Source organism: Thamnophis sirtalis, unplaced genomic scaffold (assembly GCF_051295495.1).
Source record: "Thamnophis sirtalis isolate CommonGarterSnake01/CBP01778 unplaced genomic scaffold, rThaSir2_p1.2 scaffold_4, whole genome shotgun sequence".
Taxonomy (NCBI): domain Eukaryota; kingdom Metazoa; phylum Chordata; class Lepidosauria; order Squamata; family Natricidae; genus Thamnophis; species Thamnophis sirtalis.
Window position 1 is genome coordinate 125,150,350 of NW_028261384.1, and position 23,106 is coordinate 125,173,455.

General features: G+C 43.3%; 1 protein-coding gene across 2 annotated transcripts; it reads right to left on the reverse strand.

The window, feature by feature from the left end:
* Positions 1 to 13,311: 13,311 nt before the first annotated feature.
* Positions 13,312 to 19,584, reverse strand: LOC148046395 (C-type lectin LmsL-like). 2 transcript variants are annotated; one of them, XM_087714117.1, is made up of 7 exons: positions 19,428 to 19,584; positions 18,260 to 18,337; positions 17,990 to 18,081; positions 17,713 to 17,853; positions 15,760 to 15,831; positions 15,294 to 15,408; positions 13,312 to 13,608 (listed from the first exon to the last, which is right to left on the reverse strand). In XM_087714117.1, exons 1-7 carry the CDS (start codon positions 19,516 to 19,518, stop codon positions 13,541 to 13,543), a joined length of 657 nt encoding a protein of 218 aa, XP_087570243.1. In that variant the 5' UTR covers positions 19,519 to 19,584; the 3' UTR covers positions 13,312 to 13,540. The 2 variants fall into 2 exon arrangements, with proteins under 2 accessions (XP_087570243.1, XP_087570244.1); XM_087714118.1 differs by lacking the exon at positions 15,760 to 15,831.
* Between the last annotated feature and the right edge of the window lie 3,522 nt (positions 19,585 to 23,106).

Here is a 23,106-nt window from a genome sequence, read left to right on the forward strand (position 1 = left end):
CACACATGCGTAGCATTTGGCACCTCCGCGACCTCCGCCGAGCAGCTAGAGCGTCGCAGGACGGTGGGTGTGCATAGGTGCGCAGCGCACGTGCCCGAGGTGGACGCCTGGTCCCGTCACAGCATACTGGTGCAACGGGATCCGGAACCCACCACTGATTGTAAGAACAGAATGTGTATTAGATAATTCCTGGAGCATTCATTACCAAAGGCTTAGGAATAGGGATGGCTAGAGACCAACAAGACACATTTTTAGATTTCCTAAAATGTTTATTAGATGATATTTATTATATATCCCTCCTTGTTCCATCTTCTGCTTTAGTAAAATTGTATAAAGTTTTTCTTGATCTTTTATTCTGGCGTTTTGCTGGCTGGGAGCCCTTTTGCTGAAGCACTTCAATAAAAAGAAACAAAACCTGCACATCGTGTCTGGTATGCTTCATTGGCTTCAGCACCAGGTTCAGACACTAATTGGGGACAACATGGTGTAGTGGTTAGAATGCAGTATTGCAGGCCGACTCTGCCCACACCCAGGAGTTCGGTTCTGACCAGTTGGCTCAGCTTTCCATACTTCTAAGGTTGGTAAAATGAGGACCCACATCATTGGGGGAAATATCCTCACTCTGCAAATCACTTAGAGTGGGCTGTAAAGCACTATGAAGTGATATACAGTAAGAGTCCGGGTGCTAATGTTATTGGTATTTGTATAGAAGGGAAGATAATGTTTCTTCTGCTTCTAGCTCACCACTTGCTTAAAAAATGGGGCATCAAAAATTGGGTAAGCGTTTACAAAATTAAAGACAGGTCATGATTGCAAAGTTCAGGGACCTGATTAAAGGACAGGGCACAGAAAGGGGAGTAGAGGCAAGCAGGATAAGGGAAAGTAAAGACTCTTAAGTCCCAACCTGTCTCAATCTCATTCAGCACGCCATTAACCTTTTTCAGAGGTAGAGATATAAAAGGGATGCAGGTAAAACAGGAACTAGCAGGGCAGGTTTGATCTAGGAAGTGATGTGTACAATCTTTTTCCTTCCCCTTTGATAACATCTCTTCTGTTTTAAACTTAAGATGTGACTTTTTTTGGTTGATTCTTGATTCAGAATTTCCTTCTACGGGACTTTACCTATGTTAATGATGGCTAACCTCTTTGTCATCACGTGCCAAAAGTGTGACTCCCCCATGTTTCCACCCACCCACCCCTTGCATGTGCCCCCCTCCCCACGTGCATGCACAGCAGAGACTTGAAGAGCAGTTGGCTGGTGGGAGGTGCATGTGTATGCATGGTGGAGCTGGGCTCGGGTGCCCACAGAGAGGGGTTTGCCAACTTTTTGTAAATATTGTGGTTAGGTGGGATTCACTAGTAGCTCTGCCCTTCAACAATTTGTAAGTTGGAAAAGCAGGTTGGTGCTTCGGTTTTAGTCATGATGGCCATCTTGATGGGGTTTTTTTTTTAACCATTGCTACTACAGTGGCTAAGATGCTGAACTTGTCGATCAGAAAGGTTGTGAGTTTGGCGGTTCGAATCCATAGCTCTGCATAACAGAGTGAGCTCCCGTTACTTGCCCCAGCTTCTGCCAACCTAGCAGTTCGAAAGAATATAAAAATGCAAGTAGAAAAATAGGGACCACCTTTGGTGGGAAGGTAACAGCGTTGTGTGCGCTTTCGGCATTTAGTCAAGCCGGCTACATGACCCCAGAGACATCTTTGGACAGCGCTGAAACGGAGATGAACACTACCCCTTAGAGTTGGGGACGACTGGCAAATGTGAGGGGAACCTTTACCTTTATAATTTACTATTTGGTTGAAACCAAAGCCCTAGATTCATTTACAGAATTCCACTCACTCACTGGTTTAGGTATGTGGACAATACTTGGGTCAAGATCAAAATGGAGGAATTAGAAGCATTTACCAAACATACCAACTCTGTGGACAAATAGATCAAATTCACACAAGAAGATGTTAAGGAAAATAGTCTAGCCTTCCTGGACCATGCAGTACACATTGAGGAAAACAGAAGCCTTAACATTGGACATTTACAGAAAATCCGTACGCAGAGAGCAATATTTACATTTTGATTCTCACCACCCACTGGAGCATAAAAAGGGAGTCATCAGAACCCTACACCACCATGCTGAAGGCCTGCCTATCAGCAAAGATGGGAAAGGAAAGGAACTTGAGAGACCGCCTACTGCACTTGAGAGACCGCCTACTGCCAATTACCTCCACTAGGCCAATAAGATCCCATAGATTAGGCCTCCTCCGAATTCCATCAGCCGGTCAATGTCGACTGGCAACTACCCGGAGGATAGCCTTCTCAATGGCTGCTCCGACCCTATGGAACGAACTCCCTGTGGAGATTCGTACCCTCACCACCCTTCAGACCTTCTGCGTAACCCTTAAAACCTGGCTGTCCCGACAGGCCTGGGGCTAAAGACTTCAACCCCACCCGAATAGTATGACTGTTGTGCTTTTTAACGATGTATTGTCTTCATGTGTATAACTTGTTTTGTACTTCCCTCCCCCTGAATTGTGAGCCGCCCTGAGTCCCCTCAGGGAAAAGGGCGGCATACAAATAAAGTTAAATCCAAATCCAAATCCAACTAAAACACACCAAGGAAGCCCTCAGAATGTGTGGCCATCCCAAATGAGCCTTCATCAAATCTAAAAAAAAAGAAAAAAAGCCAACAGGAGTCCTCCCATAACAGACACTGAAGAGAACAATAAAAGAAGCAACGTTATCATTCCATATGTTGTAGGAATATCAAAAAAGCTCAGGAGGCTCTTCAGCCAATACAACAAACATCTACACTTCAAACCCAAGGATACACTAAGGCAGATGCTTGTCCTAAGGTGGGCTAAGAGGCCCAATTATGAACCATAGTTCTACAGGCCATGTTTAATATCAAATACTCTGATTAAAGCTGAGGTTTTGCACCATTAAGCAGAAAACAATTGCTGACAGTTGCTGAAGGAGCAATAAATATTTTTACACATCTGGGAACAAGTCGACCCAGACGGGGAGTTTCCTGTTATCTTGCAAGATGGGCCCTGTTTATGTCACGCATGATCTATAAGATGCTGACCATGTATATTTTAGGAATAGTAACTGTTGGCCATCTGGCATAGACAGTTTTTGGTTCCTCTCATGACCTTATATGCTTAAACACTGCCTCTATAGATGATATCGTAATTTGCACTATAAATGTATGGCTTTAAGGACCCTTCGGGGTTCAAACCCTTGATGCTTATTTTGGCATGTTTGAACCTGCGCATTCAATAAACTTTTCCTATATTGCATCGCTTGGCTTCATTGTCTCCTAATTCTACTACATTTTCTGGCACCCCAGATGGGACAGAGAAGCTAAGGCAATATTTTGCTGAGGGCCACTTTGCCCCGTTGGGGTGTGGGGCTGCTGCTCCTTGGCTTCCAGGCGCCATGGGTCTTCTTTTGCCCTGGGAAGCAGCAACAGCAGCCCACCCACACCAAGGGGGACACACATTGTGAGTCCAAGAACCCTGCAAACCTAGGAAAGGAGCTGTGGTGTTTCCTGGCCAGGATCCGTGGGGAGAAGACGTCTCAGGCGAGTATTTTCATAAAGTGTATTGTACCTATCTCGTTTGAAGATAGAAGAGGGGGCCTGATCACCCCCCTGGACTCGGGACGGCGTTCCTAATGAAGTCCGTATAGGTTGTGTGGGTGGTTAAACCAGCGCAGTTCCTGCAGGTGGCCATTGAGTTCCGGCTTCTGGGGCCTCAGGTCGCTGGTAGTGTGTTAGGAATGGGTGGGGGAAGCAGCATACCCAGCACACCGCTGGACTGCATGATTAAAGGATTTGACTCATATTTTAACCACACTGAATATAGAGTCCCTTACCCAAAATTGACCAAGGATAGGCTTATTTACTTGTGTCAGAACCAGTGGCCACATATGGGGGTAGGATGGCCAATGGGAGGAACTTTTCGAAATCAAATTATAGATGATTTAACTTCGTTAATTGCTGCAGACGAAGAACACTATCCCAATCAGTTTCCATATATAGATCAGTGGGGAGACGCTGTAGCAGGACAGGCTGATGAATTATTGCAGTGTCAAGCCGAAATGGTCCGCCTGTGTGTGGTTAGACCGAAGGAAAAGGGGAAGTTGAGGTTAGCGTCGAGATGTGTCAAAAATGTAGCAGCAAAAGGAGTCAGAGAAGAAAAGGATTTTTGCCCAAGACGAGGGGGAACTCTTCAGACCTCCCCCTCCCTATGCATCGGCACCTGTAGGCATTGTTGTGCCCCAGGCTATGGGTGCTGCTGTTGCGGGTAGTGGAGATAAGGAAAGTGCTGTGGGGGCAGGAGATCATCGGACAGCAGGAGGCAGAGAGGGCGGAAGCCGGGAAAGAGGAAAGTACATTGTTAGAGGAAAAGGAAGGACTCTTTCCATTAAGAGTATCAGAACAACAGGTGGCCATCAATGCCCAGGGAGATCTTGAGTACCGCCCTTGTTTTCAATATATCCCTTTTTCAACTACGGACTTATTGAATTGGTGGAAGCATTTTGGTCCATTGTCCGTGAAGCCCACGGAAATGACGGATCTGTTTCAAACCATTATGCATAGTCATAACCCCAATTGGCGAGATATACAACAGCTGTTAACTACGTTGCTAACAGCAGAGGAGAGAGAGAAATGCAAAGCAGGAATGCGAGAGGTTTTTAGAGAACGTTATCATACAGAAGCAGATAGGGCTCGGAAACTTTTGGAAGAGGCACCGGAACGGGACCCTGGTTGGGATCCTAAGGTAGCAGGTGACATGGCAAAGATACAAACGTATCAAACCGTGATAGTGGCAGCTCTCAAGAAGGCAGGAAAACCCCCTGTGAATTTGTCTAAGCCCTCATTGGTTATGCAGGGAGCAGATGAGAGTCCAGGAGCATTCCTTCAAAGGTTGATTGAGGCTTATGAGTTGTATACTCAGATGGACCCGAGGGCTCCAGAGAATGTGAGGATGTTGAATGAGAGGTTTATTGCACAAAGTGCGTTGGATATTCGTAAGAAATTGCAAAGGTTAGAGGGAGCGTTGGGAAAGAATACGACCGGGTTGGTAGAGGTGGCTAGGAAAGTGTATGTGAATAGGGATAAGGTTGAGAAGAAGGACAAAGATGATCGTATGCATAAGAAGATGGAGTTGTTGGCATTGGCCTTACAGGGAGGAAGGACAGGATTGGGGCCAAATCAATGTGCCCATTGCGGATCTGAAGGTCATTGGCAGAGAGAGTGTCCAAAAAGGTTGACTCTTAGAGGACGTGGAGTGTTTAGGGGCCCGCCCGGGCGACGCCCGTTGGGACGTAACATGGTAGGTCGTGGAATGCCTGGGCAAGGGATGATGAGCCGAGGAGGGCCACCCAGACATCCAGGTCGTGGATGGGGATCGCAACCGGCTCAGGGTCAAGGAGGAAGAGGTTTTAATGCTCAAGTAAATGCAGGAGTAGAGGGAATTGGATTGGCAGGAATCGGTTGGTCAGATTGACGGGGACCTGGCTTGGAGCAGACTCCCCCCGAGCCAATGGTTACTCTGAATATTGGGGGTCAACAGACTACCTTTTTAGTAGACACAGGGGCTGGACGATCGGTGATAAATAACCCAATAACTACTCCTGGTCCATACCAAATTCAAGTACAAGGGGTGTCTGGACAAGTTGTAGGACATCAAGTCTTGAAACCAGTCACCTGTACTTTTAAGGGCTCTGAAATTCAACATGAGTTCCTGTATATACCCGAATGTCCTGTCCCATTGTTAGGAAGGGATTTGTTGAGCAAGTTAGGAGCTACTATTTCCTTTGATGAGGGAAAGCAGTATCTCACTGTTAGTCACCGGCCTGATGAAGTGTGGAGGTTGATGGTGGTTAGGACTTCTGAGGAAGAATGTTTGGATGTATGGAGGGAATTTGATGTACCAGGACTATGGGCTGAGGATAACCCTCCGGGATTTGCAGCACATCACCCCCCTATTATTGTGGAATTGAAGCCCCTGGCAACTCCTGTTCACATTGGGCAGCAACGACCCTATTGGAGGGAAGCCATCCTGTCTATATACGACTGTATTCTAACATACTTAGATGCTGGAGTGTTGGTTCCTATTCAATCCCCATGGAACACTCCAATTCTGCCTATCCTAAAACCAGACGGGTCTTTCAGACCAGTGCAAGATTTGCGCGTGGTTAATGATAGGACAGTCACAATTCACCCGTCGGTGTCTAATCCATATACTCTGCTCAGTCTCATCCTGCCTAATGCTACATGGTTTTCAGTGATTGATTTAAAGGATGCCTTCTTTACTATACCCATTCATCCTGTTAGCCAGCCATTGTTTGCTTTTGAATGGGAAAATCCGTATACTGGAACAAGGAGCCAATATAGTTGGACAAGGTTACCTCAGGGGTTCAAAAATTCCCCAACTCTCTTCGGAACCGCGTTAGCCAAGGATTTACAATATTTTATCCCCTTCCAACAGGGAGATTCGGTTTTACAATATGTGGATGATGTGCTGGTTACTGGATAGTCACGGGACGGTTGTTGGGAAAATACGAGACGTATGTTGTGTTTGTTGTTAGATTGTGGATATCGGGCGTCCAGAAGTAAGGCTCAGTTAGTCCAACAAAAAGTCCGTTATTTAGGTTATGACATAATGCAAGGGCAAAGAGCACTAGGCCCGGAGAGAAAGCAAGCGTTGCTTAATCTGGCGAGGCCAACCGATAGGAGGCAATTGAGAGGCTTTCTAGGCTTGGCAGGTTTTTGTAGAATTTGGATTCCAAATTATGCGCTAATGGCAGCTCCACTTTATTCGTCTACCAAGGGAAGTAAGACAGACCCCTTCCTTTGGACAAAGGAGCAGGATCAAGCCTTTGATGCAATTAAAGAAGCTCTGTTAAGAGCTCCGGCCTTGGCCTTGCCAAATCTGAGTAAGCCCTTCAATTTGTATGTGGATACACGAAAGAATGTCGCTTTAGGGGTGTTGACTCAGCAGCTCGGCCAGTGGCAACAACCAGTTGCATATCTGTCAAAACAGCTAGATGCTGTGGCGCAAGGGTGGCCGCATTGTTTGAAAGCTTTAGCAGCCATCGCAGAATTGCTGCAAGATTGTAACAAACTCACTTTTTCCTGCCCCATCAAGGTCCACACCCCACACTCTGTTCAAGCAATTCTTGATCGGAAAGGCCATTTGTGGATTAGTAACCAACGACTCATCAAATACCAAGCCATGATGATCGAAAACCCCCAGGTTCATCTAGTGGTTTCTACCTCATTAAATCCTGCTACCCTCTTGCCCACAGAAACTGAGGTGGAGCATGATTGTGTACAAGTGTTGGAAACCGTTTATTCCACACGACCCGATTTAACTGACATACCTTTGCCTCAGGTGGATTATAACTGGTTTACCGACGGGTCTAGTTATATACATCAGGGGATGAGAGTTGCAGGCTATGCCATTGTTGATGATGAGGGGGTAATTGAAAGCGGGCCGTTGGGAGCAGGAAAAAGTGCGCAAGTGGCAGAATTGTGGGCCCTCATTCGGGCATTGGAACGGGCTGAAGGTGAACGCTTGAATGTATGGACGGATAGTAAATACGCCTTTTTAACTTTACATGCTCATGGTGCTGTATACAATGAAAGGGGATTTAGGGATTCAGCTGGCAAATATATACAACATAGCCATTTAATTCAGAGATTGATAGATGCTGTCCAAAAACCAAAAAAGGTGGCAGTTATGCATTGTAGAGGCCATCAACGAGGTGATGATAGAATTGTTTTAGGGAACAGGGCAGCAGATGCTGAAGCACGAGCTGCAGCATTGCGTCATGAGCCTCTACCAGACATGTATATTAATGTGGCCTTGGATTTAGGGGTTATACCAGTAGACATCCAACCCTCCTATTCTTTAGCTGAATGTGATAAGGCAGTCAACAATTTGATGGCGGTCATCGATAAGGGCTGGTACGTTCTTCCGGATGGAAGAATATATGTGCCTTCCACAGTGGCATGGCAATTGGTTCGGTCCGCTCATGAAACCACCCATATGGGGAAAACAGCTTTGGAATCCGCTCTTATGAGGGATTACTATATAGATGGGTTAGCAGGGATGGCAGTAAAAGTCGCATCTTCCTGTGAAACGTGTGCTAGAGTTAATCCTAGGCAGGGTCCTTCCCTTCCACCAGGAACTATACCTATTGCCTACTATCCTATGGACACAGTCATGATTGACTTTACTGATATGCCACGAAGTGGGTTTTATCGGGCTATGCTAGTTATTGTGGATTTATACACGGGATGGCCAGAGGCGTTCCCTACTAGAACGAAAAAGGCACAGGAAGTAGCAAAGGTTTTACTTAAGGAGATCATTCCTCGATTTGGCAACCCCTCCTTTATTTCATCAGACAATGGCCCGGAGTTTGTCCATCATATTAATCGAGCCATTGCACAAGCTATAGGGGTGAAATGGCGCTTCCATTCTTCTTTCCACCCACAATCTGGTTCTCCGTGGAAAGGATGAATAGGACTTTAAAAGAAAAGATAACCAAAATTTGTGCGGAAACACACTTGAAGTGGCCCGATGCTTTGCCCCTTGCATTGTATGCAATTCGGAGTGCTCCCAGACGACAACATAGACTCTCCCCATATGAGTTGATGTTTGGTCGGCCTCCGACGTTGTTGCGGCGCAATTTGACTGGATGGCCTGATTTGGGGCATAAGGGGGGAGTTTGGGCCATGGAAATGGTGCAGGAACTAAATAAACAGGTTGCGGAATTATGTGTTAGAGCAGACCCCTCCCAGATTGGTAACTAAGTGTCATTCTTTCAAGCCAGGGGACCGAGTATGGGTAAAACATTGGAAAAAGGAACAATTAGAAGGGAGGTGGAAGGGACCTTATGAGGTAATTATGACATCTCCACTTGCTGTTAAGATTGCGGAATCTAAAACCTGGATACATTGGACTCGTGTAAAGAGGGCCGCTGACAAACAATGGACCACACATCCCAGCGACCAACCGTTGAAGTTGAAATTGATTCGTCAATAAAGTCCAACTATATCCTTTGTTGTATTGCTATAGGTATTGTGATTCTTGCTTTCATTGTGTGCATTATTTGTATTGTGAAGTACGCCAACCCAACGGTCCAACAATCAATTGGCGGAACAGTCAATTAGCGGTTGACTGGTGGCCATTTGCTGGTGTCCCATTCGCTAACGGACGGTTGCATACAGACACTTTAAGGGAAATCCAAGCCGATCCTGCACCTGAAGCAGATCCCGCACCTGGAAGGGAAGACGGAGAGCCAGCGCAGCCTTCCCCCCCGGCGAATTTTCCAAAGGTCGGCAGTGGAGAACCCTTGCTAAGTCACTCCGGAAGCTGACTTTCTACGCACGGGTGAAGAATAGTGGACCAGCATACTAACCTTTAATTATTTTCGTCTTTTATCATCTTTACTAACCATATGTGCTGATTTTGTACCTGTGAATGTGGATGTTGTTGTTGTGCCCACTGTATTGATTGTGTATACGCAGTCACCCCAGGGGTGTAAGTCTACTAAAATGAATTGCCTTCATAACAAAACTATGTATAGTTTGTGCACCCTGCAAGGAAAGACTGTATGTTATAATCCCAACACTCCAGTACGCCTCAATGTAACCCTATGGACAGGCCTGCCCAAGGTGGGTGCTAGAAATAGCCCACAGGGAGAAGGCAAGCTGTATTTTCCTTAATAGCAGAGCGAAAAGCAACAGCACAGGTAATGGCTCTATGGGAATATGAGAAAATGCGTCCTGTGGAAGAACCATCCAATGAACCTGAGTATGTGACTCTTCTGGAAATGTCAGATGAGTCACAAAGGGGGGACTAAGGTGGGCTAAGAGGCCCAATTATGAACCATAGTTCTACAGGCCATGTTTTTTTTTTTTTAAATATAGTTTTTATTAAACATTACCTTTAAAAAACAGAAAAACACAATACAGCGACATAAATACAACGACATAAACAAGACAAATCATACATAACAATATAAAGTAAAACATACAGATACAGATACCGTTTTAGACATACAACCCCCCCTCCCCCCCCACGGTGACAGTCATTCACAGCCCAGTTTTTCTTTCTTTCCTCAATTATTAGATCTCTAAGCCACATCTTCTCATTGCAAGATTCAGGGATCTATTACAGTACTTATGTTAACTTTCCCCATTTTAAGTCCCTGCTGTTCTCCTAGTCGCCCACATATACCATAGGTTCCAGCTAAGATAATGTTCTGTTTCTCCTTTGTCCCTCAGCCAACCCGTCATTCTATCCATTTCTGCACATTCGTAGATCTTTTTAATTAATGCGTCTTCCGGCGGTATAGTGGTGGATTTCCAAAATTGTGCATAGGTTATTCTTGCGGCCACAATTATATGCAGGCTCAAATGCCATATTGAACTACTTACGTTATCTGGTTTGATGCTTAGTAACAGGTTCTCAGGTCTCCATTCAATGTTTGCCCCGGTAACCTCTTTTAACCATTTTTTAATCCTTTTCCAATATTTCGTGGCCTCAGTACAGGACCACTAAATATGGTAGAATGTGCCATCCTTTCTTCCACATTTCCAACACAATGGAGATAACCCAGGAAACATCTTAGCTAACCTCGTTGGGGGGAAGTGCCACCTATAAACCATCTTGTATATGTTTTCTTTGAATGCAGTGGATGTTGTAAGTTTAATGGTCTTACTCCATAGATCCCACCATTTGCCCATTTCAATTTCATAACCTAGGTTTCTCTCCCATACTGTTAGAAGGCTTTTGTCCATCTCTTCATTAGTATCGTGGCAGGTCAAAAATTGGTAGATCTTCGATAACATTTTTTTGTCTCCACCAAACAAGATCTTATCTAGCGGGCATCCTTGTCTTGTGCCTTTACCAATCACAATGTCACCCGCCTCTTCTCCATTTACCAATATTGTCGCGGTTTGTCGTACATAAATTGCCCGAATTGCATTTAAAAAACTTTCTCCAAACTTCATGTTTTCTAGTTGTGACAACATAAAATTCCAATTTACCCGATCAAAAGCCTTTTGTGCGTCAAGAAACATAAATGCCACTTGTTTATCTGGCCGAGCTTCATAATATTCTAAGGCATCCAAAATAATTCTGACATTGTCTTTCAAATGCCTTGACGGCAGGAAGCCGTTCTGATCCGAGTGTATAAATTTGTTAAGGAAAAATTTGAGTCTATCTGCCAGTATAGCTGCAAAAATTTTATAATCCACATTCAAAAGTGAAATGGGCCTATAGTTTTTAATTTGGGTACGGTCAGCTCCAACTTTAGGCAAAAGGGTTATATAAGCCTCGGCCCATGATTTCGGTGCAATAGAGTCCGTCAAGACAGCATTAAATATTGCTATCATCTCCTGTCCTAAAATTTCCAAAAAAGATTTATAGATTTCAACTGGCAAACCATCCATGCCAGGAGTTTTGTTGTTTCCCATTTTTTTAACTGCCTTTTCTAGTTCCTCTAATGTTATCTTTTGGTTCAGTACCCCTTTTGCTTCATTTGAGATCTTGGGTAGATTTGCATTATCTAAAAATTCCTTAATTTGGACCTCAGAAACTTCTTCCCTACTATATAGTTGCTGAAAAAATGACCTTATATGCTTAAACACTGCCTCTATAGATGATGACGTAATTTGCACTATAAATGTATGGCTTTAAGGACCCTTCGGGGTTCAAACCCTTGATGCTTATTTTGGCATGTTTGAACCTGCGCATTCAATAAACTTTTCCTATATTGCATCGCTTGGCTTCATTGTCTCCTAATTCTACTACAGTCCCACCCCTAGATAAAACACCCAGAAACAAAGTGAGCAGCATGGTATATGCCAGTGACGGCTAACATTTTTGTTGTTACGTCCACACCCATAATGTGCACCCATAGCCATAATGCAACACATACACACACACACACACACACGTGTGCCCCTCCTCTCTGTGCATGCATGCACAACCCCCCTGTCCTCCCTCAGCCCCCCTGCATATGTGCCTGTGACCCCCCCTTGTGCCCCGTTTGGGCCTAGTGGGCCTCCCTGCAGCCTCCTGGGAGCAAAAATGGGCAGTGGGGAGGGCACAGTGAATCCCCTGAGCTTCCCCCTCCCCATGCATGCTCTCTCAATCCCCATCCCCACCCCACGCATGTGAGTTCTCTGTCACATGCACCCCTCCCCTGTGCATGTGCGGCGGAGACTCAAAAATCAGCTGGCCAGTGGGAGGCGTGCACGCATGTGCAGTGGAGCTGAGCTTGGCGACAGCTCGCAAGCCCGCAGAGAGGGCTCTGCATGCCACTTGTAGCACGTGTTCCATAGGTTCTCCATCACAGTTATATCCAGTACAATGCAGTGAGCCATATTCATATCTGCATGTTAGGGAAAGAAAGCAACCACTTTCATAAACGCGTGGCACAACATAGGAGAACAAACCCATCAGAACAAGATTCAGCTGTCCACCTGCATTTAAAAAAAACCAATGGCCACTTTTCTGAAGACAGCAAAGTCCATATTTTGGACAGAGAAGACTGCAGATTTGAAAGAAGGGTCAAAAAGGCCATCTATGTCAAAATTGATCAGTCGTCTCTCAACAGAGGAGAAGGAATGCAACATCATCTACTGTATCTCCAATCTACAACACAGTCCTTTCAACAGTTCCAAGAAGGCTCCAAACCCATTTGCACCACTCGGGTGACCTTGATGACCACAGATAAACCTCCAGGAGGCCTTAACGGCCTACTAAAAGGATGCAAATGACCAGCTGGCTGCAAGGAGTATAAATCCTTCCATTCCCCACCATCCAGTCAGAGCTGAAGAAGCTTCTTGGATGAGAAGCAAAACATCTTCGAAGAAAAACCAGAAAGTCCAGTTGCCTCTTGATAAACCACTTTTGGGACATTGCTACCATTGGCTACCCTTGGGAGCCAATTTGTGTTTTCTCCTCTCTCTTTCATTCATTCCTTTTGTATCTTTCTACTGTAACATTGGGTTGAAACCAGAGGTGGATTGTTCTGGGTTCGGCCCGGATCTGGCGAACCGGTAGCAGCAGAAGCAGCAGCAGGAGGCCACCCACCTGGATGCTTCTGTGCATGCACAGAAGTGTCACACGAGCTCGCCCAAACGATAGTAAAAGAATTGGCAACCCACCACTGGAGGAAACACTTGGATTTGTGGCAGCCAAAAAACAGCTTCCACTCCACCTATCCCACCAAATGTTGCCATACCATGTTCTCGAATGGCATAAAATATACTCAGAAATGTATAAATGTGCTGTAGAGAGTTTATTTGTATTGTATTGCCGCCGAGAAAAATCAGGAGAACAGGGTAATTGTAAAGTTGTCTATTCTAACAGGAAATGTGGCTAGGAAGAGAGAAGATCTGGCATGTCATTCTTGATGATTCAGAGGCAGTAAAAATCAACAGGGTGTCGATCAGATTTCCAAGTATTTCATAGTTGGTACTGGTCACGTCACAGTTGCTGTCGTCCAAAGGGCTCTACTGCTGATACTTACAGATGTAAGCGTTAAGAGCTTCACATGCCCTATCATTCCACTCTTTAAAATCTGCAATGCAAAAGACAGGTCAGAAGTTGCTTCTTAATTCCTTCAACCGTGACCTAGAAAATATTGTCAGCCTTTAAATTTCATGAAAAAAAATCTCCATTGACCCCCAGGATAATTTCCTAGAAAGAGCAAAAAGAATGTTGCTTTCCAGAAAATAAATGGAGAACTGGAGACAATTATTGATATACCCCCTAAAAAAAATTTGAATTGTCATTGTAAAAGTAAAAGTACCCCTTCTTATGGCAGAAAGAGATACAGGAATCAGGACAAAGGGAAGAGGAAGGGAAGGCAGAGGAGAGGAGAGGAATTCCTATAAATCTTTTTTCCCTGATCTCACAATTCCAAAACCACTTTTTTATTTAGAAGTGAGAGGTGTAGTTCCTGACCTTAATTGCCCCTGATTATTAAACTAGCTGAAGAAATTTCCTGAGGTAAAAATAGAATATGGAATACATTCACTACAGATATACCAATGAACGCCTAAATAAGTGAAAGTAAGTGAAGAGCTGAATTGATCCAAAACATTTACGCAAGGGCAGGAAAGATCCCACTAAGGTCTTGCACAGTAAAAATTACAAACAAAAAATCATTTAACTAATAATTGTCCTGCCCTTTCATTACACTTCGGACCTGCTCTGAGGAATAATTGTCCTGCCTATCAGGGATGGGTTCTGGCTGCTGCCACTGCCAGTTTACTCAGGGACGATGTGCATGCTCAATACTAAAAAAAAAATGTTTCTGCACATGGGCAGAAGCAAAAAACAAGATGGTAGCGCCAATGGCGCCGCAGATAGAAGCGGTTTCAGGGGCATGGCAGGCCGAGTTACTACGCGGCTGAACTGGTCCAAACCGATAGGAATCCACCTCTGGTGCCTATCATACTTTTACTAACAAGAGGGCCAGTTTTGAGCATTTAATAGGACATATCATGTTATTTCAAAGTATTTAGACCAGTTTTCTCCATCTCACTGCTTTCAAGATCTGTTGAACCTCCATTTGTGGTGAAAAGATTACTCCGATGCATCTAGTGGGTACCAGTTTTGGAAAGGCTGAATTATATCTGGAGAAGAGTTATCCAGCTTTGCCCACATGGAATGCTAACCATTTCCCCTAAAGGCTATTAGAGAAAAAACAGACTACATTATATCTGGAAAACAGTAATTCCGCTTTTTCCTCATGGATAGCTAACCATTATTCTTAAAGGCTATTATAAGAGAGAGGGAGGGACATCTTTAGTTTTGAATTATTCCACTGACTTATGAGATGAGTCCATGCTGTTTAAAAAAATAATTTTTCTGATTGGCTCTGATTTGAAAACTTGGCTCATCAGAGGAGAGTAGGGGAGGGGAAGGGAGAAGATGGGAGGGGAGGAATGAAAGAGGAGAAGGAGGGGAGGGGTGGAGGGAGGGGAAGGGAGAGGAAACAGTTGGGGAACTGTGGAACAGTTATGTAGTTTTGCCCTCATGGAAAGCTAGCCATTTCTCCTAAACGCTTTTATTTAAAAAATGAGATATTGAGAGTGAGGATATCTTTAGTTTTGAATTATGGAAAACTCCATGAAACATATGGTTTCCATTCCTCTGGCTTATAGGATAACTCCAAGTTAAACAAACCAACCCTTGTTTTCCTGAAGGCCCTGAGTACATGGTTCATCAGGGACCACCAACTAAGATGCGTTAACTTACTTGTCGAATGTAACAGCTCCACACAATGTTCATTCCCATAAGTGTGGTCTGGCTGTAATCCTGCCCAGGATTTGTAATTGAAAGTGGATTCATCAGCCCATCTCCATCGCCCTTTCTGTTGATGAAGGACAGACCAAGATCACATATTAAGAAGGTAAGTAACCACCTGGGATGATAAACTACACAGATTAGCCAAAAGAGTTGAGTGATGGGCAGTTCTTAGATACTAGCTATGATGAACAAGTTCAAGCAATCTTCCCAGCGATAAAGTGACAAATTTGTAGCACACTTCCATTAAGATAAAAAAAATAACAAGGCATCATATCATGACCAATTCATGACAGTGAATGTGGTGGAAATTTATATATGTTGCATCTGACATTCAGCTCTATGAAATTTTAGTGTGCAGAGCTAAACTTTGTGAAATATTTTGGGCTACCATTCTTCCCCCACCATTCATATTTACCTTAAAAGTAGAAGTGGAATGCCGCTTGCAATGAACTTTTGTTATTATACCTTCAGGATGAGATGGTCTTTCCTTCAAAAAAAGGGTGTGTGAAATACCTAGCACTGCTATTTTGTCATAATTTAGACTACTCTTGGTATCATTGCAATCAGTGCAGGATGTAGACTAGTGAGGACCTAAGCTAAAGGAAGCTCAGAGGGGCAATTTTTTAGAGATATGTTATGTGTCAGAAATGTATCTGAAATCTAAAATGTAGCTAAACAGGACTGTGGGACAACACAGCACACACACACACACACGCACATTTGTGTGTGTGTGTTGTGTGTGTTTTGTGTTATCCCATAGTTAATATCTATGAACACACAGACTTTAATAGTAAGTAATGGTAAGTGAAAAATACAAATTATTTTCAAAAGAAAGTGTATGCTGATTATATATTTTTCATTTGTCTTGCTGGATAACTCTCATAGATTATAATAGTATACTTTGCAAATAGATACCATATAAATAAGAAAAAAGTATGCATAAGAGAAAAAAGGAAAAATAAATAAATAAATGTCTTCATCTCATATCTCAGGACATAATAAAGCTTCATAATTAGAGCAGAGCAGAGCAGAGCAGAACAGAACAGAACAGAACAGAACAGAACAGATAGGAACAACTGAGTTAGAAGGGTTGTAGTCCAGTTCACTGCTTAGGCAGGAAACCCTACACCACTTCAGACAAATGATTATCCAACATCTTCTTAAAAACATCCAGAGTTGGAACATTCACAACTTCTGGAGGCAAGTTGTTCCACTGATTAATTGTTCTAACTTTCAGGAAATCTCTCCTGAGTTCTAAGTTGCTTCTCTCCTTGATTAGTTTCCACCCATTGCTTCTTGTCCTAGCCCCAGGTGCCTTGGATAATAGCTTGCCTCCCTCTTTTTTGTGTCAACCCCATCTTAATGAGTTCATAATTTTTTTTACTTCTATTTTTAAACATCAGCAAAAAAATATTTAAATAATTTTGACTACACAAGAATTTAATACCAACAGTAGCACCACCTAAATTTCTGAAACCCAAAAAGAACAAATTCGGAAGGTTGTCCAGATGATGCTGGCGTGAACTGTAGCTTATTTAGTTTGTGCCTAAATCCAGCACTGACTGCATTTATAAGCATCAACAAATAATCTCAGATTCTAGCAATACATTAACCACAGCAAGCAAAATAACCAAATTTATTATGGATCTGCCATCGGACAGTGGTGATCATGTTGTTGAATAGGATCCCCAATGTCCAATGACAGGTATGGCACAAGAAGAAGAAGAAGAAAATTGCAGTGAAAAATGCAATATGTAGACCAGGTATGTGTATGTATGTGTATATATACCGTATTTTTGTAGTATAAGACGCACCTTTTTCTCTCTCAAAAAAAGAGGGTGAAAATCTTGGTGCATCTTATACACGGAATACAGCACTTTTTTGCCTCCGGAAACCCTGCTCCCTTCACCAAAATGGCTGTGCATAGCCTCTAGGAAGCTTTCAGAGAGCTTCTAGGGGCTGGGGAAGGCAGAAGTGAGCAAAAAATGGGCTGTTTTTTGCTCAATTTTTCCCCCACCCCACCCTCCAGGAGCATGCTACAAGCCTCCCAAAGGCTATTCATGCCCTTTAAAAAAAACAAAAACCAGGTCTGTTTTCACAAAAATTGGGCCGTTTTTGGGAGGTTTGCAAAGCGCAAAATCTTTTTTAATTTTATTTGCCTCTTCAAAACCTTGGTGCGTCTTATATTCTGGTGCATCTTATACTGCAAAAAATGTGGTGTGTGTGTGTATATATATATGCATGTGTATATGTATGTATGTGTGTGTGTGTACACATACATATACATACATACACACACACACACACACACACATGCACATACATACATACATATCCATACCAATGAAATGAAACATGTCAGACTCACCTCGGAGACATCACGGAGCCCTATCCAGACATTGCTAGCTGAATTCTGTTTGTCTTTGGTGTATACAGACACTAGTGCAGCTTCTTGGCGGCTGAGAATAGAGGCCAGATGATATCCAGGGCCATAGCTCTGGCACTCCATCTAGGAGCAAATAAAGGACAAGAAGACGGCTCATGCGTGAAATTGTCTCAGAATTCAAACATCCCAATTTGTGCAATATTGGTTTCTCAACAACCCTTTCACCGCACCAGGACTGGAGGAAAAAAATGGTCCTTACCTCAGCATCATCCCAACTTAGTTTTGCATCAAAATATCCGTAGCAGTTTCCCTGTTTCTTCAACCAGTCATTGGGGCATTTTGAAGCCTTTGCTGCAAAGGAGACAAAAGGAGAAGCATATTCATTTCATTGGACCAACTCAGCAGTACAGTTTCAGGATCCCTGGTCTATATAGGAGGACACAAAAAAACCATCTGAAGATGGAGCTTACTTATCTAAATTGTTTAATTTGCTAAATTTTCCATATCGTGATTAAATTTGGGTCCTCACCTCCCCAAAAAGGATTGGTGATCAAGATTCCAAGGCAGTAGAGGCCGATGTAGAAAGAGAATCCCATCTTCTGGATGCCTTTTAGGAGCAAAAAGAAGTAGTTGTAATAGAAGAATTAATAGAGTAGCCTTCATATTAGCTTGCTTATTTTGGAGTTCCATCATTGAATTCTGGATCAAGTCCACCGGCAAACTTTGCGGTTGCGGTGCCTAGCATACAATACAACCCAAGGAAAACATTATTGCTACTTTTTATTTTTATTTATTTGATTTAGCAACAGCAATAGCAGTTAGACTTGTATACCGCTTCATAGGGCTTTCAGCCCTCTCTAAGCGGTTTACAGAGTCAGCATATCGCCCCCACAGTCTGGGTCCTCATTTCACCCACCTCGGAAGGATGGAAGGCTGAGTCAACCTTGAGCCGGTGAGATTAGAACCACTGAACTGCAGATAACAGTCAGTTGAAGTGGCCTGCAGTACTGCACCCTAACCACTACACCACCTCGGCTATTAAGATAATAGCTATAAGATTAAACATGAGTATGAATGAAATGGGTATGAATAAATGGGGACAATAAGACAGGGACGGTAGGCATGATGTGTGCTTATGCACGCCCCTTACGGACCTCTTAAGAATAGGGTGAGGTCAATAGTAGACAGTTTAAGGTTAAAGTTTTAGGAGTTTTACTTCAAAAAATTCTCTCCTTACAGCAATGCCAGATCACTGCACAGAGAGGAGAAAATATTGAAACAGAAGGATGTTTTTCTGCAGTTTAGATAAATCCCTGAGCAAATTCATAACAAGTGATATTAACAGAACAAAATAACAGAGTTGGAAGGTACCTTGGAGGTCTTCCAATCCAACCCCCTGCTCGGGCAAGAAACCATAAACTTTTCCAGACAAACAGTTAATGAGTCTCTTCTTATAAACTTCCAGTGTTGGGGCATTCACAACTTCTGGAGGCAAGCTGTTCCACTGATTAATTGTTCCACTGATTAATTGTTCTAACTGTCAGGAATTTTTCTTTAGTTCTAAGTTGCTTCTCCCCTTGATTAGTTTCCGCCCATTGCTTCTTGCCCTGCCCTCAGATGTTTTTTTGAGAATAGCTTGACTCCCTTTTCTTTGTGGCAGCCCCTGAGATATGGGAACATATCTCATCAATACTTACCAAGGATGTTTCGGCCTCGCACTTTGCAAAGTTGTTCAACTGGGGACGTTGTGCTGGTGGACTGGTGGACTCTCACTTCCTGAGCAACCATTAAATAGTCTCTAGATTTACAAATTTCTTCAAGGATTTCCTGGTCCACTATCTTCTTTTTCCCATAACTGAGATAAAAGCAAGTGAAGCCTAGTTTGAAAGACAGTTGGCTAATATTTCCTTAGGTGAAGAAAGAGTTATCAAAATATACACCCATTAACTCTAGTGGGAAACAAACACTATGACTTATTAATCATTTGTCACCTTCACTTGTTTACTTTATTCTATTGGTTTAGGTTTCATGGTTTTCAGCTTGTATTATATCAAACTTTAACACACTTGCAGAAGCACCAATCGTTCAGTCAGATTTGCCCTGAGAAAAACACACTTTGCTTCCTCTGGGTGTGTGTGTGTGTGTTTGATAGACTCCCCAAGTTATGTCTACTAGAGCAAATAAAATTACAATTGCAAATCTCCTGGATCACCAAACTAACAAATTTTGTCAGAAGCAAATCGACGGCCTATAAAGAAAATATATACAAAATGTTCTACCGCTGGCATCTCCCTCCGACAAGACTGGCAAAAATTTCCTCAAAATTATCGGCCAAATGCTGGAAATGTAAAACAACACTGGGCACGTACTACCACATGTGGTGGACGTGTCCAGTGGCTAAGACATATTGGAAGCAAACGCTAAGATGGCTGAATGAAATCATGTCAATTAAATTAAGTCTTAAGCCGGAAATCTTTCTATTAGGGATAAGAGATCAAAAAATATGTAAAACCAATCAATACCTTCTCGTCCACATCTTGATGGCGGCAAGGATCGTTTATGCGCAGTGCTGGAAGAGTGAAAATGCCCCCACTAGCACAATGGTGATGAACAAAATCTTAGAATTAGTTCAGAAATGAACAAATTGACAATGCGGATTAACGATAAAGAAGATACAGACTTTTATAAAGTCTGGGAGAAATTGTACAAATGGCTTGATGAGACAGTGAAGATTCAGATATAAAAGGAGATAGCTGACTAACTTAAAACGATCTAAGCAACAACTTAAATAAACAATATACAAAGACAGAGGGACAAATGAGAGTAGAAATGTATTAGAGGTGAGAATTCACCATTGAGTAACACCATTAGATCACAACGTTGGAATAACTTGAAAAGCTGATAGGTAATCCGTTATAACTACCTGCATGGAATTAGCAACCTAGTTTCATACTAGGTAAGGCGAGATGAGCAATGGGAGATGAAAATATGTAAAGAGCTTTATCTATGTTTGCATCTTGTATTTTGTAAATCTTGCCTTTTTTATATAACTTTCAAATAAGGGAAAAAAAGAAAAGAAAAAGAGAACCAGGTCATCCTCTGAAGAGGAGAATATGTAAATACAACAACGATTAGAGTGGATGGAGGGAGGAGTAGAAGGAAAGACAGGAAGGAGAGGAGAAAGGAGAGGAATAGGAGAAAGGGAAAGGCAGAGGAAGAATGGGAGGGAATGTAAGAGTAGGAAAGAGGGGAGGAATGGGAAGAAGAGGGGAAGGTTAAAGGGGAGGAAGAGGAAGGAGAGAAGGGAAAGGAGAGGAGGAAAGAAGGAAGGAGAGAAGGAGAAGAAAGGGGGGTAGGAAGGAAGGAGGGAGGGAAGCAAGGAGGGAAGGAAGGAGAGAAGGAGAGAAGAATGGAGGGAAGGAAGGAGGGAAGAAAGGAGAGAAGAAAGGAGGGAAGGAAGGAGGGAAGGAAGGAAGGAGGGAATGTAGGAGAGAAGGAAGGGGGAAAGGAAGGAGAGAATGAGAAAAGAAAGGAGGGAAGGAAGGAGGGAAGAAGAGAAGGAGGTAGGGAAGGAAGGGGAGTAGCAGAGAAGAAACGAGGGAAGGAAAGAGGGAGGGAGGGAAGAAGATGACTGTAGTTTTTGATGTTTAAAATGATTTTGTCATTATGGAAATGCCTCAAAATGTAGTCAAATGTAAAGCAAAACAGATGTTGATGTTGTATTGTTAAAAAAAAAAATTGTCAGAAGCTTCCTGTCTCTTGTGTAACAGGAGAACAACTCAGAAACAGAGCTGCCCAAAGAATTAAGGATATAGAAGCACAAAATGATATATCCTTAGTAAGATGGGTAGCCTGAAATGGCTGAGCAAATGCAAATGTACATTTCAAGTAGACAGCTATTTGAAGTTACGACTGCCAAAACATCTCAGGGAGATATTTAAGCGAGGGAGATTTGAACAGCTTGACACAATGATCAGATATGGGAGATTCCATTCTATACCCGACAATGAGCGTGTCTGCATTTGCGGAACGGCAGAGGAAGAAGACCTGGCTCACATCCTATTTGATTGTTGCTCATATAAGGGGGTGAGAGACAGGTACCTTGCTCTATATACCAAACAAATGACCCACTGGAATCCCCATATCAAAACAACTTACCTTATGTGCGGCCAGAACCGGAAAATAACATTTAACACAGCAGAGTACTTAAACAAAATGGTTCGGTTGAGATCTGGATATATGGGACTGATTACAGGGGAGACACCAGTGACACCAGTACGGGTGTACTGGAGCCTGCCCGGAGTACCTGGTACCATTCCAGTACAGTGCTACGGAGGGCCCGCCCGCACTCCTTACCAGTCTTTAAGCTCTTGGGCGCTTCCATGAAGACACATGGAGTGTACAGTGCCTGCGTGACACTCCACCGAGCAGCTGGAGCGTCGCAGAGGCGTCACTGGACGGTAAGATGCATGCGTACGCTACGTACGTGTGCACGCATGTTGCATGTGTTCATGTTTTTATTGCCCTCCCCAGGCTCCAGAGGCTTTATAGGAGCCTGGGGAGGGTGAAAACAGCCACAAAAAAAATGGCCCTACAGGCAAACCACTTTTGCTCGTAGGGTCGTTTTTTGCCCTCCAGAGCCTTCAGGAAAGCCTCCGGAAGGCCCCTGAAGGCTCCAAAGGGCTAAAACCAGTCCTACGAGTAAACTAGAAGTCCATTCCTAAACTTAAGGCAGCTCAAGAACAAGCCTTAGCCACAAACTACATGAAGGCAAAAATTCAACATTCAGCAAATGTCGCCTCTGTAATGAGAAAGACGAGACAGTCGACCACTTGATCAGTGGGTGCAGCAAAATTTCACAAACTGACTACCTGCAACGCCATGACCGTGTTGCTAAGATCATTCACTGGAAATTGTGCCAAAAGTTTGGATTTGAGAACAGCAAAAACCACTGGGACCATCAGGTTGAGAAGGTTTTAGAGAATGAGAAAGTCAAGATCTTGTGGGACTTCAGAATCCAGACTGACAGGCACTTGGCTCACAACACACCTGACATAACAATAGTTGGGGGGGGGGAAGTATGGTTCATTGACATTGCAATACCTGGAGATGCATGAATTGAAGATAATCAGCAAGAAAAAATCACAAAGTACCGGGACTTGCAAATTGAAGTTGAGCGACTGTGGAAAAAGAAATTGTGTGTTGTCCCGATTGTAATTGGAGCCCTTGGAGCAATACCTAAAGGGCTACCTCGGTATTTGGAAATTTTAAATTTATGAGACTTAAACATTCTGATTCTACAAAAAACCACCCTACTTGGAACACCTTATATCCTCCAACGTTACCTTAACAGTTCCTAGGTCCTTGGTTAGGACT

Bases quoted from the DNA above. Each gene is read 5' to 3' on its own strand.
- LOC148046395 (XM_087714117.1), bottom strand. From the start codon at position 19,518: ATGGTTGCTCAGGAAGTGAGAGTCCACCAGTCCACCAGCACAACGTCC. The intron at 18,082-18,259 runs GTGAGGACCCAA...TCTCCTTTGCAG, and splicing joins CACCAATCCTTTTTGGGGAG to CAAAGGCTTCAAAATGCCCC. The intron at 15,832-17,712 runs GTGAGTCTGACA...CTTTTTTTGAAG, and splicing joins GGCTCCGTGATGTCTCCGAG to GAAAGACCATCTCATCCTGA.